This window comes from Pan troglodytes, chromosome 21, assembly GCF_028858775.2.
Source record: "Pan troglodytes isolate AG18354 chromosome 21, NHGRI_mPanTro3-v2.0_pri, whole genome shotgun sequence".
Classification (NCBI taxonomy): domain Eukaryota; kingdom Metazoa; phylum Chordata; class Mammalia; order Primates; family Hominidae; genus Pan; species Pan troglodytes.
The window spans coordinates 11,388,696-11,401,602 of NC_072419.2; the positions used below are offsets into that span (position 1 = coordinate 11,388,696).

General features: G+C 47.2%; 1 protein-coding gene across 14 annotated transcripts in view; it reads right to left on the reverse strand.

Moving 5' to 3' along the window:
* RASSF2 (Ras association domain family member 2) overlaps positions 1–12,907 on the reverse strand; it is a 38,405-nt gene that overhangs the window by 11,109 nt on the left and 14,389 nt on the right. For 8 of the 14 annotated variants that reach the window (XM_514496.9, XM_009436757.4, XM_009436756.5 and 5 more), the window contains 4 exons: positions 10,297–10,387; positions 6,936–7,011; positions 4,761–4,912; positions 1,505–1,593 (listed from right to left, as the gene is read on the reverse strand). In XM_514496.9, the coding sequence (XP_514496.2) occupies positions 1,505–1,593; positions 4,761–4,912; positions 6,936–7,011; positions 10,297–10,355 (376 nt within the window). In that variant the 5' untranslated portion in view covers positions 10,356–10,387. Of the gene's footprint in view, positions 1–1,504; positions 1,594–4,760; positions 4,913–6,935; positions 7,012–9,331; positions 9,438–10,296; positions 10,388–11,212; positions 11,303–12,907 lie in introns of all 14 variants that reach the window. The other 6 variants (XM_063802995.1, XM_063802996.1, XM_063802997.1 and 3 more) reach the window with 2 other exon arrangements.

Below are 12,907 nucleotides of genomic sequence, written 5' to 3' on the forward strand. Positions count from 1 at the left end.
AACTCTGACACATGCTACCCACGGATGAACCTTGATGACATTACACTAAGTGCAACAAGCCAATTACAAAACAGCAAATACTGAATGATTCCACTTATATGAGATACTTAGAGTGTACCTCATGTAAGTGTACCACATATAATTGAGGTACACTGTAAGTACATTCTAGGTACATACAAAATTACAGAGACAGAGAGTAGAATGGTGGTTGCCAGGGGCTAAAGGGAGAAGGATGTGGGGAGTTATTGGGAGTTTAATGGGTAGAGAGTTTCAGTTTCACAAGATGGAAGGAGTTCCGGAGATGGATGGTGGTGATGGTTGCACAACCTTACGAGGGCATTTAGTACCACTGAACTGTACCACTTAACATGGTTAAGATGGTAAACGTTATGTTATGTATATCTTACCACAATAAAAAATTAGAAAAAATAATGTTTAACAGAACATGTATCTAAAAATATGTGGGGTTCCCATGGCATATTTCTATCCTTGTATGTGTATAAATATAAAATATTGACATTAATCACAAGTAGGTTAATCTGCTCTTATTAAAATACATTTAATCCATGTAACATAAAAAAGATTTTGCAAACTGAAATATCTATGAAAATTAAAAATGCATATGGCCTTAAACCCAGAAATTCCACTTGAAAGACTCCTACACGCTGACAAATGTGTGACATGACACATGTATAAGACTGCAAACTCGTTTGTCATAGCAGAGGCTGAAAATGACTTAAATGTCTACCAATAGGGAGTGATTACATAAATTATCCTTTTTCCATACAGTGAAAGAATGCAGAGCTGTAAAGAATAAGGAAGTTCTTTACAAATGTATATGGAAACATTCCCCCAGATAAACTGATTAATAAAAACTGGGATCTGCACAATGCTACCACTTGTATAACTAGGGGAAGAAAAGAAACTACATCCAACCAGGCGCAGTGGCTCATGCCTATAATCCCAGCATTTTGGGAGGCTGAGGTGGGCAGATCACTTGAAGCCAGGAGTTCAAGACCAGCCTGGCCAACATGCCAAAAACCCATCACCACTAGAAATACAAAAATTAGCTGGGCATGGTGGCCCATGCCTTTAATCCCAGCTACTCAGGAGGCTGAGGTGGGAGGATCACTTGAACCCAGGAAGCAGAGCCAAGATTGCACTACTGCACTGCATCCTCCTGGGTGACAGAGGGAGATGGGAAGGGAAGGGGAAGGGAAGGGAAGGGGAGGCGAGGGGAGAGGAGGGGAGGGGGAAAGAAACTACATCCACCCATAAAGACATGTCAGTGTGTTTTGCTTATATTTGCATGGACTATCCCACGAAGGATGTTCTTGGGATGCTTCTAGGTGGGTGGATGAGGTGGGTGACTTAATTCTCTCCCTTTGTATCTTGAACCATATACATTTTATATTCTCAAAAATAAATAACAGTTTACAACATCTATCACAGCGGTCTTCACACAGTTGGTCCCTAGCTGGAAGCACCTTCCACTCACATGTACCTGTGGAGCTTGGCATCTGGTCACCCTCCGGCGGTGCATCCACCTCTGAGATCTGAACTTTGGGCACAGTCAGGGGCTTCAGAGTGGTTCTGGGAGTGCAGAAGACAAAGGGGAGGGGGGAGACTAGTTTAACCCCTGTGGAGAGATGCCCCCACACCCGCTGGACCCCACTCCTGAAAGGGGAGCACTTTGCTAGTGCCAGGCTGGGTACTGGCACACATCAGGTGATGAAGGGTGCAGATGGGCTGCGCGGAGCATCCCGTGAAAGGCTGGCCCAGCTCCCAGGTCAAGCAGTGGGTGGGGCAGGGGGAGTTCTGGAGGGAGAAGATGTTCTTTTGCAGCAACTGCAGTAACACACCCATCCAATTCATCAAGCCCAGGATGGATAATACCAAGGAACAAAACCCACGTGCTGCCTGCACTGCTTCTAAGCATGTATGGATTCTATGGCTTACTTGGAAAACTCTAATAATGGCCATTTGTTTTGCAGGGTAAGATTCCAGTTTAGACTCATTGCTGTTGAAGAAATAACTCATAATTGCTTCTGGCATTCAAAAGGAATGGAAAGTAATAGGTTGGCCACAACAAGGGCAGGGGCAGCTTTGGAAGGGACACTGACAGTGTTCTCAGCGTTGCAAGGATGGAGTCCTCATCCAAGCTGAAGAAAGGGTTACAAGTAGGCAGTCCAAGCTGAGACCCTGGTTTGCCACCATAACTGGCAAATAACTTCTCAAAGCCAAAAAGGACAAAGGGAGCAGCTCAGAAAAACATCCAAAATCAACAGAGGATTTGGCTAGAAAGGAGAATCATATTTGACCAATTAGGAACAACCCATGGTGAGAAGAGCATGGGTTCCCTGGGACCCAGTAGAGATAAACCTCATGTTCTGGGGACGATCGTTTTAAGGAGGGACAATTAAAATGGAAAATCTGAAAGAACTTCCTATTATAATTTAACTCATATACTTCTGAACCACAGAATGGACCTGGTCAGAGCTTCTGGGGAATGTGAACACTTGGCACCCAGAGCAGCGACTCCCACTCCCTGATTTAAAGCCCTCATTCTCGCTGAAGCAGGAACCGGTCTCAGCATCCTTATTTTTTCTTATTTTATTTTTTTGTAGAGACAGAGTTTCACCATGTTGCCCAGGCTGGTCTTGAATTCCTGAGCTCAAGTGATCACCCGCCTCAGCCTCCCGAAGTGCTGGGATTATAGGCATGATCCACCACGCACAGCCTCAGGATCCTTCTTAAGACAGTAGTCTAGGCATTCACTGTATTATAGCTGACATCTAAATGACATCATTTACCATTCCTGAAAATTCTACCAAAGTATTTTGCAGAGTCAACCAAGACCAGCTTGATGCCACAGAGAAGGGAGAAGAAGCAGGCAGACTGAAGGACCCTTTGGCAGCCCAAACCAAAGGCCGCAGGGTCAAACGAAATCTTAAAAATCATCTCACTTAGGGAATAGAATAGTCTGGGGGTCAGAGTCAGGCTGTGAAATGGGCTTGGCCATTGGAAATCAAACACAGCAATAATACAGTATAGTATAACAACAAATACAGTACAGTGTAACAAGTACAGCTGGGCATGGTGGCTCACACCTGTAATCCCAGCACGTTGGGAGGTCAAGGTGGGAGGATTGCCTGAGGCCAGGAGTTTGAGACCAACCTGTGCAACATAGTGAGACCCCATTTCTACAAAAAATACGAAAAGTATCCAGGTAGGGTCAGTATGGTGGCTCACACCTATGGTCCCGGAACTTTGGGAGGTCAAGGAGGGTGGATAACTTGGGGTCACGAGTTCAAGACCAGCCTGGCCAACATGATGAAACCCCCTCTCTACCAAAAAATACAAAAATGGCTGGGTTTGGTGGTGGGCACCTGTAATCCCAGCTACTCAGGAGGCTGAGGCACGAATCGCTTGAACCCAAGAGGCAGAGGTTGCAGTGAGCCGAGATCACATCACTGCACTCCAGCCTGGGCAACAGAAAACAAAAGGTCGGGGTGGGGCGGTGTGCACCTATAGTCCCAGCTGCTGGGGAATCTGAGCTGGGAGGATCACTTGAGCCTAGGAGGTTGAGGCTGCAGTAAGCTGTGATTAAGCCACCACACTCCAGCCTGGGAAACAGAGTGAGACCTTGTCTCAAACAAAACAAAACAAAAATATGATGATAGTGCTGAAAAGCAGAGCATGAAACCTGCAAAGTTAGATGAAACCAAAGAACGTTAACCAGACATCCTAGCGCCTATGGGGTGGGCAACAATTTTCCTCCTTAAATCCCCTTGGAAAGAAACCAGACCAGCCCCAGGGCTGGCCACATAGTAGGTTTCTCTCAATTGTAGAGAAACATAGACTTGGCTGTGGAGTTTAGCAGAATGTTCAATGTGGCCAACAGAGAGGGCTTGGTTTTCATTTAAACCAGAAAAAAAAGGTCACTGTGGTTTTGGCTGAGAGGCGAGCACACTCCACCCAGGCTGGGGCCGAAGGCAGTCAGCATCAGCAGGTTTCAGGATGGAGCCAGGCTAGTCACTTGATCCTAAAACTCAAGTCCCAGAAAGACAATAAAGAGGGCACGCCTTGCTAGAGGCATTTGGCGGCGCATTTGGCGGCTTATTCAGCCATGGAGGATAAGGAGGGATGGACTAGGTCTTCCCAGCCCTTCTGGTGGGAACTTAGACTACCACCATCTCACCACACCCTGGCTCCCCGTATGGTCTGCAGGGAGCAGACCCCTGGCTGATCTCGCTTGGCTGACTCTGACAGAGCCTGACATTCCTTTTCCTCTTCTAGTTTCCCCCAAGATTCAGAGAGCTTTGGTCAGAAGGTTCAAGTCATAAATGCTTTGGAGTGGGGCTATTCTATGAGGAGTGGTCCCAGTGGGGAGGGTGCTGGGGCATGGGGCGCCCTGTTAGAAATATACAGGCTGGGCCTCACTAGCCACTAGCAGCTCCACTCAGAGACTCCTGAGTTCTCCCTAAGGGAGGACTCTGACTCAGCAGCTTCCCTCGTATGACTCAGCAGCTCCCCTCCTGTGACCTCATCAGTGATTGCGGTGACAGGAAGGGGGCCCAATCACAACCACATCTGCCCCTTGTTCCTCATTCCAAGGCCAAGGCAGGTGGGCAGTAGAGGTAGTAGGAGGAGGAGCCAGGGTCAGGGCTGGCTGGAAGAAGGCAGCATTTATGTGCTTGAGAACACATAGAACCCCCAAGCATCCCAGTCATCTCCCTGCCCCATCTCTCCTCACTCACCCCTGAGCCCCCAGGTTACAGCCAGAGTGCCAGGAGGAGGAGGATGGAGGGGGTCGAATGCGTTCGTTGTCATCCTGCATCTGCAGGCGAATGGGCCGGCGCAGGCCCCAGGAGATGTTCAGGAGCCCCTCCACAATGAACTCATCTTCTTCCTGCCCACAAAGCAATCAGAGTGGTGAGCCTAGAAAAGCCCCCACAGAAGCCAAGACCATGCTGAGGGACAAATGACACATTCTTCACATGTCCTGGCTGGGGGCCCCCAGATTGTATTCACAGGATAGGGGCAGCTGCCCAGTTCACACCCCAGCTCTGAGATACTTTCTGACGTAAACTACTCCAGATCCTGAAGCTGACCTCACAGGTCAGCACAAAAGTTGCTGTGAAATTCAAATACATAGGTGTAAATTATAAAAAGCATTGTTTTTCTTTTTATCCTAATGACTTTTAAAGAAAGCGGAATACATTTCTTAAAATAAGTGAGATTAGCCTTGCTAACAGAAGCAAGAACTGGAGTTAGCTACGTCCCATCCCCTACTATGGAAAATGATGTCTCTTTAGCTACAACATCTGTTTAGCAATCCAACCTGGTGGTTGAAGGAAATTTAAAGCAACATTTGCCGAAGTTTATTCTACAGAACACCAGCTCCTCTAGCAGATGAACTGCTGTCTTTAAAAGGGTGTCAAGTGATCATGAGCTGGGAGAGGCTGTGCTAATCAGATTTCCAAACAGCAGAATGTCCCAGGTTCTGTAATAAACTAACGGGCTAAATGACAACTCTCCAACAGGTGAATAAATCTTGCAGGCGTCCCCAATTTATACTCAAAGGTTGCTGACTAATTAGACGTTAAATGTAAAACCATTCTAGAGGCATTTATATGTTGTTCTATCCCAAAGGATTGGAACTCGCTTATGACTATGAAATCCTTTAATCATGAAGCACTTTTAATCATTTATTCTATAGGACATAACCCGGGAAAGCTATTTAAGAACGAAAATCTTGCATGGCCCAGCTGCTGATGAGTAAAAGCTTGAAGGGCAGTTCCTAAAAGAATCAGTTCTCCTCCCTCTAGTCTCAGAAAAACCTTTTTGAAGCCATGTTTTATGGGCTATTCAAGTGTTAGATCTGGGTCATGGGACACATCTTCAGGACAAGCCCCATAGGTGAAAATGACATCAGCCCATTGAGCAACTAACTAACTTGGGCCCCAAAATCATCCTCAAAGAGGGAGGAAGGAATAAAAGAGGGAAGGAGAGAAATGAAACAATTTTAGGAGTCTGGGAGAGGAAGGCTTTATGTAAACATAGGCAATTTACACGGCCTTCCCCTGCTCAAGGTGGGCATCATTCCTTTACACAACTGTAGGTCAAAATTTAACCCCAAACAGGATTTTGTCTAAGTGGAGTGGTTTGAGGGACACAGAATAGGCCACTACATCCCACATACTGTCCCCAAGCAACCTGCCCTAGCAGCTGAAATTCCACCATCTGTTATCTGTTTCTATGGTTAAATCGCCACAGCTTGATAACCTGAAAATGTGTTTCAAAGGGCATTACACATAGGGACCTTTTTATCAGTCACAGGCGCTTGAGTATAAAGTACCCTACCAGACTCCTTTATAACTCATCATCTATCTGATAACAGGCTTTAGAGAAATGGATACAGGATGAGTAAGCTCAGTTTCGGGATGGGAATCAGATGAGTAACAAAAGCAACCTAGGATGACCAAGTGTGGGGACGGGCCAAGTGCTAACATCCAGAGCTTATGTGCTTTGCCCAGGTCACTGCAGTGATATGACTTGGGCCCAAGTGTTTAAACACAGAGGACTGGGTGGGGTTCCCGAATTGCCCAACGAAGAGAACGTCTGCTTGGGAGCCACCTGGAAAGGTCATTTCATGAACGCTCCCTCTGGAGAATCTCCCCCATGAGACTGGGCTAGCCCTGCCACATTTCTACAGGAATGTCTCTGGAACACATCTCTGAAACATTCATCCTTTTTGGAACAAAACTGGGCCTGGAGTCTTCTTCCAAAGAACCCCAAGGACTCTCACTAGCATCCTAAATGAGAAGCAGGATAGGCAGGGTTCTCTTGGGACCTCAGGGACCTTCAGACCCAGGACACATGGTGACAAGCCCTGGACTAGCCAATCAGGGCCTTCCCTGGGGACTCCTTACCTCCCGGTGCCGGAGCTGTAAATTCTGGCCTTCATAGTATAAGTTGTAGGTCTTCAGATGCAAGAGAAGTTCATTTCTTAGGGGGAAAAATAGAAGAGGTATAACATTATCAGCTGAAGCCACTTATAATGCAGTTGTTCCCTCTTTCTCTCACCTCTCACCTGGCCTTCAGTCACCCCACTTTGGGTAACTGTCCACATGTACATACACACACATGCACACGCACACAGAGTTCTGCCGCCACCACCCCATAACCATCTTCCCCCAGGATCAAAGTCAAGAGTGAGCACCACCCCAGAACAATGCTGAATGTAAGGAGCAACTCCAGGACACCGAGGCAGGCCTCGTCTACCGACAATACTCCCAAACTCAAGCTGAATGAGCAGGTGTTAATAAGCCATGGATTCACTGAGGCGAGCACTTCAGAGCCCACAGACAGCGATTCTCCTGCATGGCTGTGGCCTCTTCTCCCTCAAGCATGCTGTGAGTGAGGAAAGGACGATAATGATAGGCCTTCACAAGACTCAGAAGCTGGCTGGGTGCAGTGGCTCACGCCTGTAATCCCAGTACTTTGGGAGGCCAAGACCAGCGGATCACTTGAGGTCAGGAGTTTGAGACCAGCCTGGCCAACATGGTGAAACCCTGTCTCTAACAAAAATACAAAAAATTAGCCAGGCATGGTGGTGCACACCTGTATTCCCAGCTACTCAGGAGGCTGAGGCAGGAGAATCACCCAAACCTCAGAGGCAGAGGTTGCAGTGAGCTGAGATCATGCCACTGCACTCCAGCCTGGGTGACAGAGTGAAACTCTGTCTCAGAAAAAAAATAAAAGACTCAGAAGCTTCCAGGCTGTTCAGAAGTGAAATGAGACAGGTTTGAGCCACACTAACTTATGCTTCATAGACATGACCTTATCACGTGTTTAAAAACTTGTGGCTGGGAGCGGTGGCTCACGCCTGTAATCCCAGCACTTTGGGAGGCTGAGATGGGCAGATTGCCTGAAGTCAGGAATTTGAGACCAGTCTGGCCAACATGGTGAAACCCCATCTCTACTGAAAATACAAAAAAAAAATTTAGCCAGGCATGGTGGCGTGCACCTGTAATCCCAGCTACTTGGGAGGCTAAGGCAGGAGAATGGCGTGAACCCGGGAGGTGGAGGTTGCAGTGAGCCGAGATCGCGCCACTGCACTCCAGCCTGGGCAACAGATTGAGACTCCATCTCAAAAAAACAAACAAACAAACAAACAAAAAACTTGCAAACTCCCATCAGCATCAGAATGGGTGAATAAAGGAAGCAATAGCCACGCAACGGAAAACTATCAGCGAAGAGAATGTGAATGAACTACACAACTACACGCATGTGTGTGACTCATGGGAATTATAGGATATGTGCTTTTCTTGTGTCTAGCTTCTTTCACAAAAAAGCACAGATCATACTCCATTGACATAAAGTTCAAAATGGAGTGTTAGAATTCAGGATAGTGGTTCACCTTGGGGAGTAGTGACAAGAAGTGGGCATGAGGTGGCTTCTGGGCCCTGGCAATACTTTTTCAGTTCTAAAAATTAAAAAATAAAAACCCTTAGAAACTCCCCCTCTGAAGCCCAGTACTGGACCTCCTTAGCCACCAAGTTTTCCAAGTGGCTGCACTGGGAGTACAGCTCTACTGCACGTGGCCAGAGAGGAGATTTCACCCCCTTTGTGATCAGGGAAATCCCTCATCAACCCTGAGAATGCACAAGTCAAGTTTCATCTGAAAGTGCATGTTTTGCACTCCACGTGGGATGAGAGGGGAGAGAGGTGGAGGGGGCCACTGTGCGCTTTTGTCTAGTCTCAAGTAAGAGGTGGCGGAGTTCAGCCTCTCTGAACCCACCCATTCAGTGGAGAGATTTTGGACCACGCCAGGAGTCAAAACCCACTGGAAATGCCAAGAAAATCCTGACAAGTTAAACCTAGATAAAGCAGCGTGATTCTATGCAAGCTGAAATAAATTTGTGGAAAATGTGATTCGAAATCACCTAAGACAAAAGGCCGTTTGGTACTTTTGAACACACAGATCTGAAACCGGGAGAGAAAATCATGGGTTGGTAGAAGTCCCTGGGGAAATCTGTCCACAAAGAGATAAGAATGGTCAGATGTCACAAAACATGTGTCAAGCGTGCCTAAGGACTTCCAACAATTTAGTCTCAGATAAATTAAATATTTCGTTAAGATAGAGAAATCCCAGCTGGGCGCGGTGGTTCACGCCTGTAATCCCAGCACTTTGGGAGGCCAAGGCGGGTGGATCACCTGAGGTCAGGTGTTCAAGACCAGCCCGGCCAACATGGTGAAAGCCCACCTCTACTAAAAATTAAAAAATTAGCTGGGTGTGGTGGCGCATGCCTGTAATCCCAGCTACCTGGGAGGTTGAGGCAGGAGAATCACTTGAACCCAGGAGGCAGAGGTTACCATGAACTGAGATCACGCCACTGCACTCCAGCCTAGGTGACAGAGGGAGATTCCTTCTAAAAAAAAAAAGAGAGAGAGAAATCTTATGCTGGAACTTCCAATTCAAGGGTCTATTTTGGCTCAAGCCCAGTCACATTAGCAAAAAGCCTGAGCTCAAGAGACTTTAGTGCACAGAAAGCAATTAAATTGTCCCCTTCTATTCAGAGGGCATTAGCCAGACCCAGAGCAGCCGAGGGACACACTACCCCAGCCAGGACTCCCTGGGAACACAACGGACAGGACGGGGAGCAGTGTCTGAGTCCACTCTGGCTGCCGGACCATAGACTGGGTGGCTTCTAAAGAACAGAAATTCATTTCTCACAGCTCTGGTGGCCAGGAAGTCCAAGGTCAGGGTAGAGTCAGTGTCCGGTGACAGCCCTATCCTCACAGACAGTGCCTTCTCACTGCGTCCTCACACCACGGAGGAAAAACAATCTCCCTTGGCCTTTTATAAGGGTACTTAGATCTAATCACATCCCAGAGGCCCCACCGCTTATACCAGCACCTTGGGGTGAAGTTTCCACATAGGAATTTGGGGGAGACACAAATATTCAGAAGATAGCGAACAGCCACCAGCCAACTCCTCCTCCTGGAAGTCTTCCAGGATACCACATCTTTTGAGCCCCCAAATTTCTGCATCTTGACTTCCCCTTTACTTCACCTCCAGGCCAGGCTCTCGGGACATGTTTTTATCTATAGCAGCAGCCCTGATGCTCTTACAAGTCCAAGTTCAGCTGCTTGGCTCCTTCCCCCATGCAGGAGCCCCACCAGTCTGATATACAGTAGGGGGCCCTCTGCCAGCGGCTGCCGTCCACCCACAACATCCCAGCACGGGACTGGTCACCGAGGACAAAACACTCTAGCAAAACGTCTTACTTGGAAATGTATTTATCTTGTCCACATGGGACTAGGGACGTTTGGTGGCTGTAGTCCATTCTTCCTTTCTCTTTTCATCGGAAGGAGAGGCCTACATTTGGAAGGAGAAGACAGAGGTTAAAGTCAAGTTGTGTGCTTGGGAACTCAGCAGAACTTGGGGTGGGGAGGCGGCACAAAATTGGACGCCATGGCTCTCCATTCCTCCCCACCCAGATCCACAGCTAACACTGACCCAAGGCTGTGAGAGGCAACACTGCTGGCTGCTGCCTCGGCTTGCCACAGCCTCTGAGAACAAACATCCAAAGGAAAGACGACAACCCTTGGACAATCCAAGCACAAATGCCCCAGCCACAGAGCACACTGACACCCACATTGGTTCCAAGGACGACTGATGAGTCCTCCTCTCTGAAGAGACCGTCACAACACAGAATAGAGAGTTATCTCAGGGACAGCCCGATTCTACTGAGGTCTACTGAGGATGGGTAAACCACCTGAAAATGCCCAAATACAGCCGAGTGCGAGAAATCACAGTATGTGTCTACAGACACCACTAAAATATTACAATGTGAAAGACAATTTAATTATAACAATACATTACAAAAACACAGGTAACAAAACTATGGGTCTAATTTTGTTTAAAATCTATGTAAGTATAAAATGTGCATATACATACACACATTTACATGTATAAATATTTATTCAGATAGGTATATATATATATATATATATATATGTCAGGATTTCTCAACCCAGAGAAACTGACTTCAAGACTTCTGGACTCCAGAATATAACTATTAAATTTCTGTTGTTTTAAACTACCAAGACCATAGTCATTTTTCTCGGCAGCAAGAGGAAAACAAGGGGAATTCCGAGGGCAGGGATGTGATCTGATGTACATTTTGGAAAGGTCACCCACCCAATGCCTTGCTTTGTGGAGAAATAATCCGGGAGAAGAGCATCCAGGGGACCAGTTGAGAGGCCGGAGCCCGAGTTGGAGAGACAGACTCTAGAGAGTTCGAAGAAGAAGAGGAAAGTCATGATGCGGAAAGCACACCCTTTGGGGAAAGGGTGTGCTGCCGGATGAAACGTGGGGTGACAGGCAGAGTCCTGGTGATGCACAGGCTGCTGGCGAGGACCGCAACGTAGGCAGAGGTGCCACCTTCACAGTCGCTGAAGTGAGGACCAGGACTGAGTTTCAGGCAGGCCCATGGAAACTTTCAGTGCAGATAACCAGAAGTACAGCAGGCCTGGGGCCCCGGAGAGCGATTCCTGGCACGTGAGGTGAGGGGAGAGGATGAGGTCACCGGGAAAGAACAGAAGGGGTGAAGGGGGCAGGGCCTAGAGCAGGGTTCCCATTAACCCAGTTGGTCAGCATGGGCAGAGGAAGGAGTCCCTGGAGAAAGAGGAAAAACAGGAGACATGGTACCAAGGAAGCCCAGGAAACAAGGGGCCTTGAGAAGGAGGCCAAGGCCAGCAGAGCCAGGAGCTGGTGGTCAGAGCCCAAGGAAGGGGAACCCAGAGCAGCCTCTGTTAAACCACACAAAGGTCATGGGGGACTCAGCCAGAGCTGATCGCGCAGCCTGGTTGGAGTGGAAATCAGGTGAACGGTGCCTGCTGTCGGCAGCCCTTCTCACTCTCCAACACTGGAGTCTTTCTTCAGCCAGAGGAAATGTTATTCTATCTTTCTTTGATTATTTCCCCTCTTCCTTCCATTCTTGGTTCTTTTTTTGAGACGGTGTCTGGTTCTGTCACTCAGGCTGGGGTACAGTGGAGCCATCATAGCTCACTGCAGCCTCAAACTCCTGGCCTCAAGCGATCCTCCCGCCTCAGCCTCCCGAAGGGATTAAAGGCACGGGCTGCCACACCCAGCTAATTTTTTTCTTAATTTTTCTTTTATAGAGACAGGGTCTTGTTATGTTAACCAAGCTGGTCTTTTACTCCTGGCCTCAAGTGATTCTCTCACCTTGGCCTCCCAAAGTGCTGGGATTACAGTGAGCCACTGCAGCCGGTCCATTCTTGGTTCTTCTGCAATCTCTTCTCTCTCTAGCACTATGCATCCATCCACCCCGGCAGCTACCCTCCATTTCCTTATTTTTCTCAGAATTCTCCAGCTAATCTTCTAACTCACCAGTTGAATTTTCTCCAGGCCTCTCTCTTTCGTTCTTTGCCTCCAACATAACCTATCATTTGGTAATTTAGTTCTGCATCTGTCCTGCTCTTAAGACAATTCTTTTTAATACCATGTCTTCTTAAATCTACTGAGAATACCAGTTAGAGAATTTGATTCTTAAAACTATTTGGTTCTACAGAAAAAAATAGCCAGAGCAATGAAACAATAAACATATAGAAATAGACCCAAATATATCTGGGAACATGGAATGTAAGCAGCAGTTCTAAATAGCAGGGGAAAGGTAGCTTAATTTTTTAAAATATCACTAGAGAATTCGCTGGCGTTTGGAAGGGGGAAGACAGGGAAGTGAAATCGCTAGCTTACTCCTTCCACCAAAAGAAATAACTGAACCAAAAATTTAAACATTGAAAAATAAAATGCTGAAGAAATTGATACCAACCTGTGAAAATTTTAAACTTCTGTTCAGAAAAAAAAAAAAGG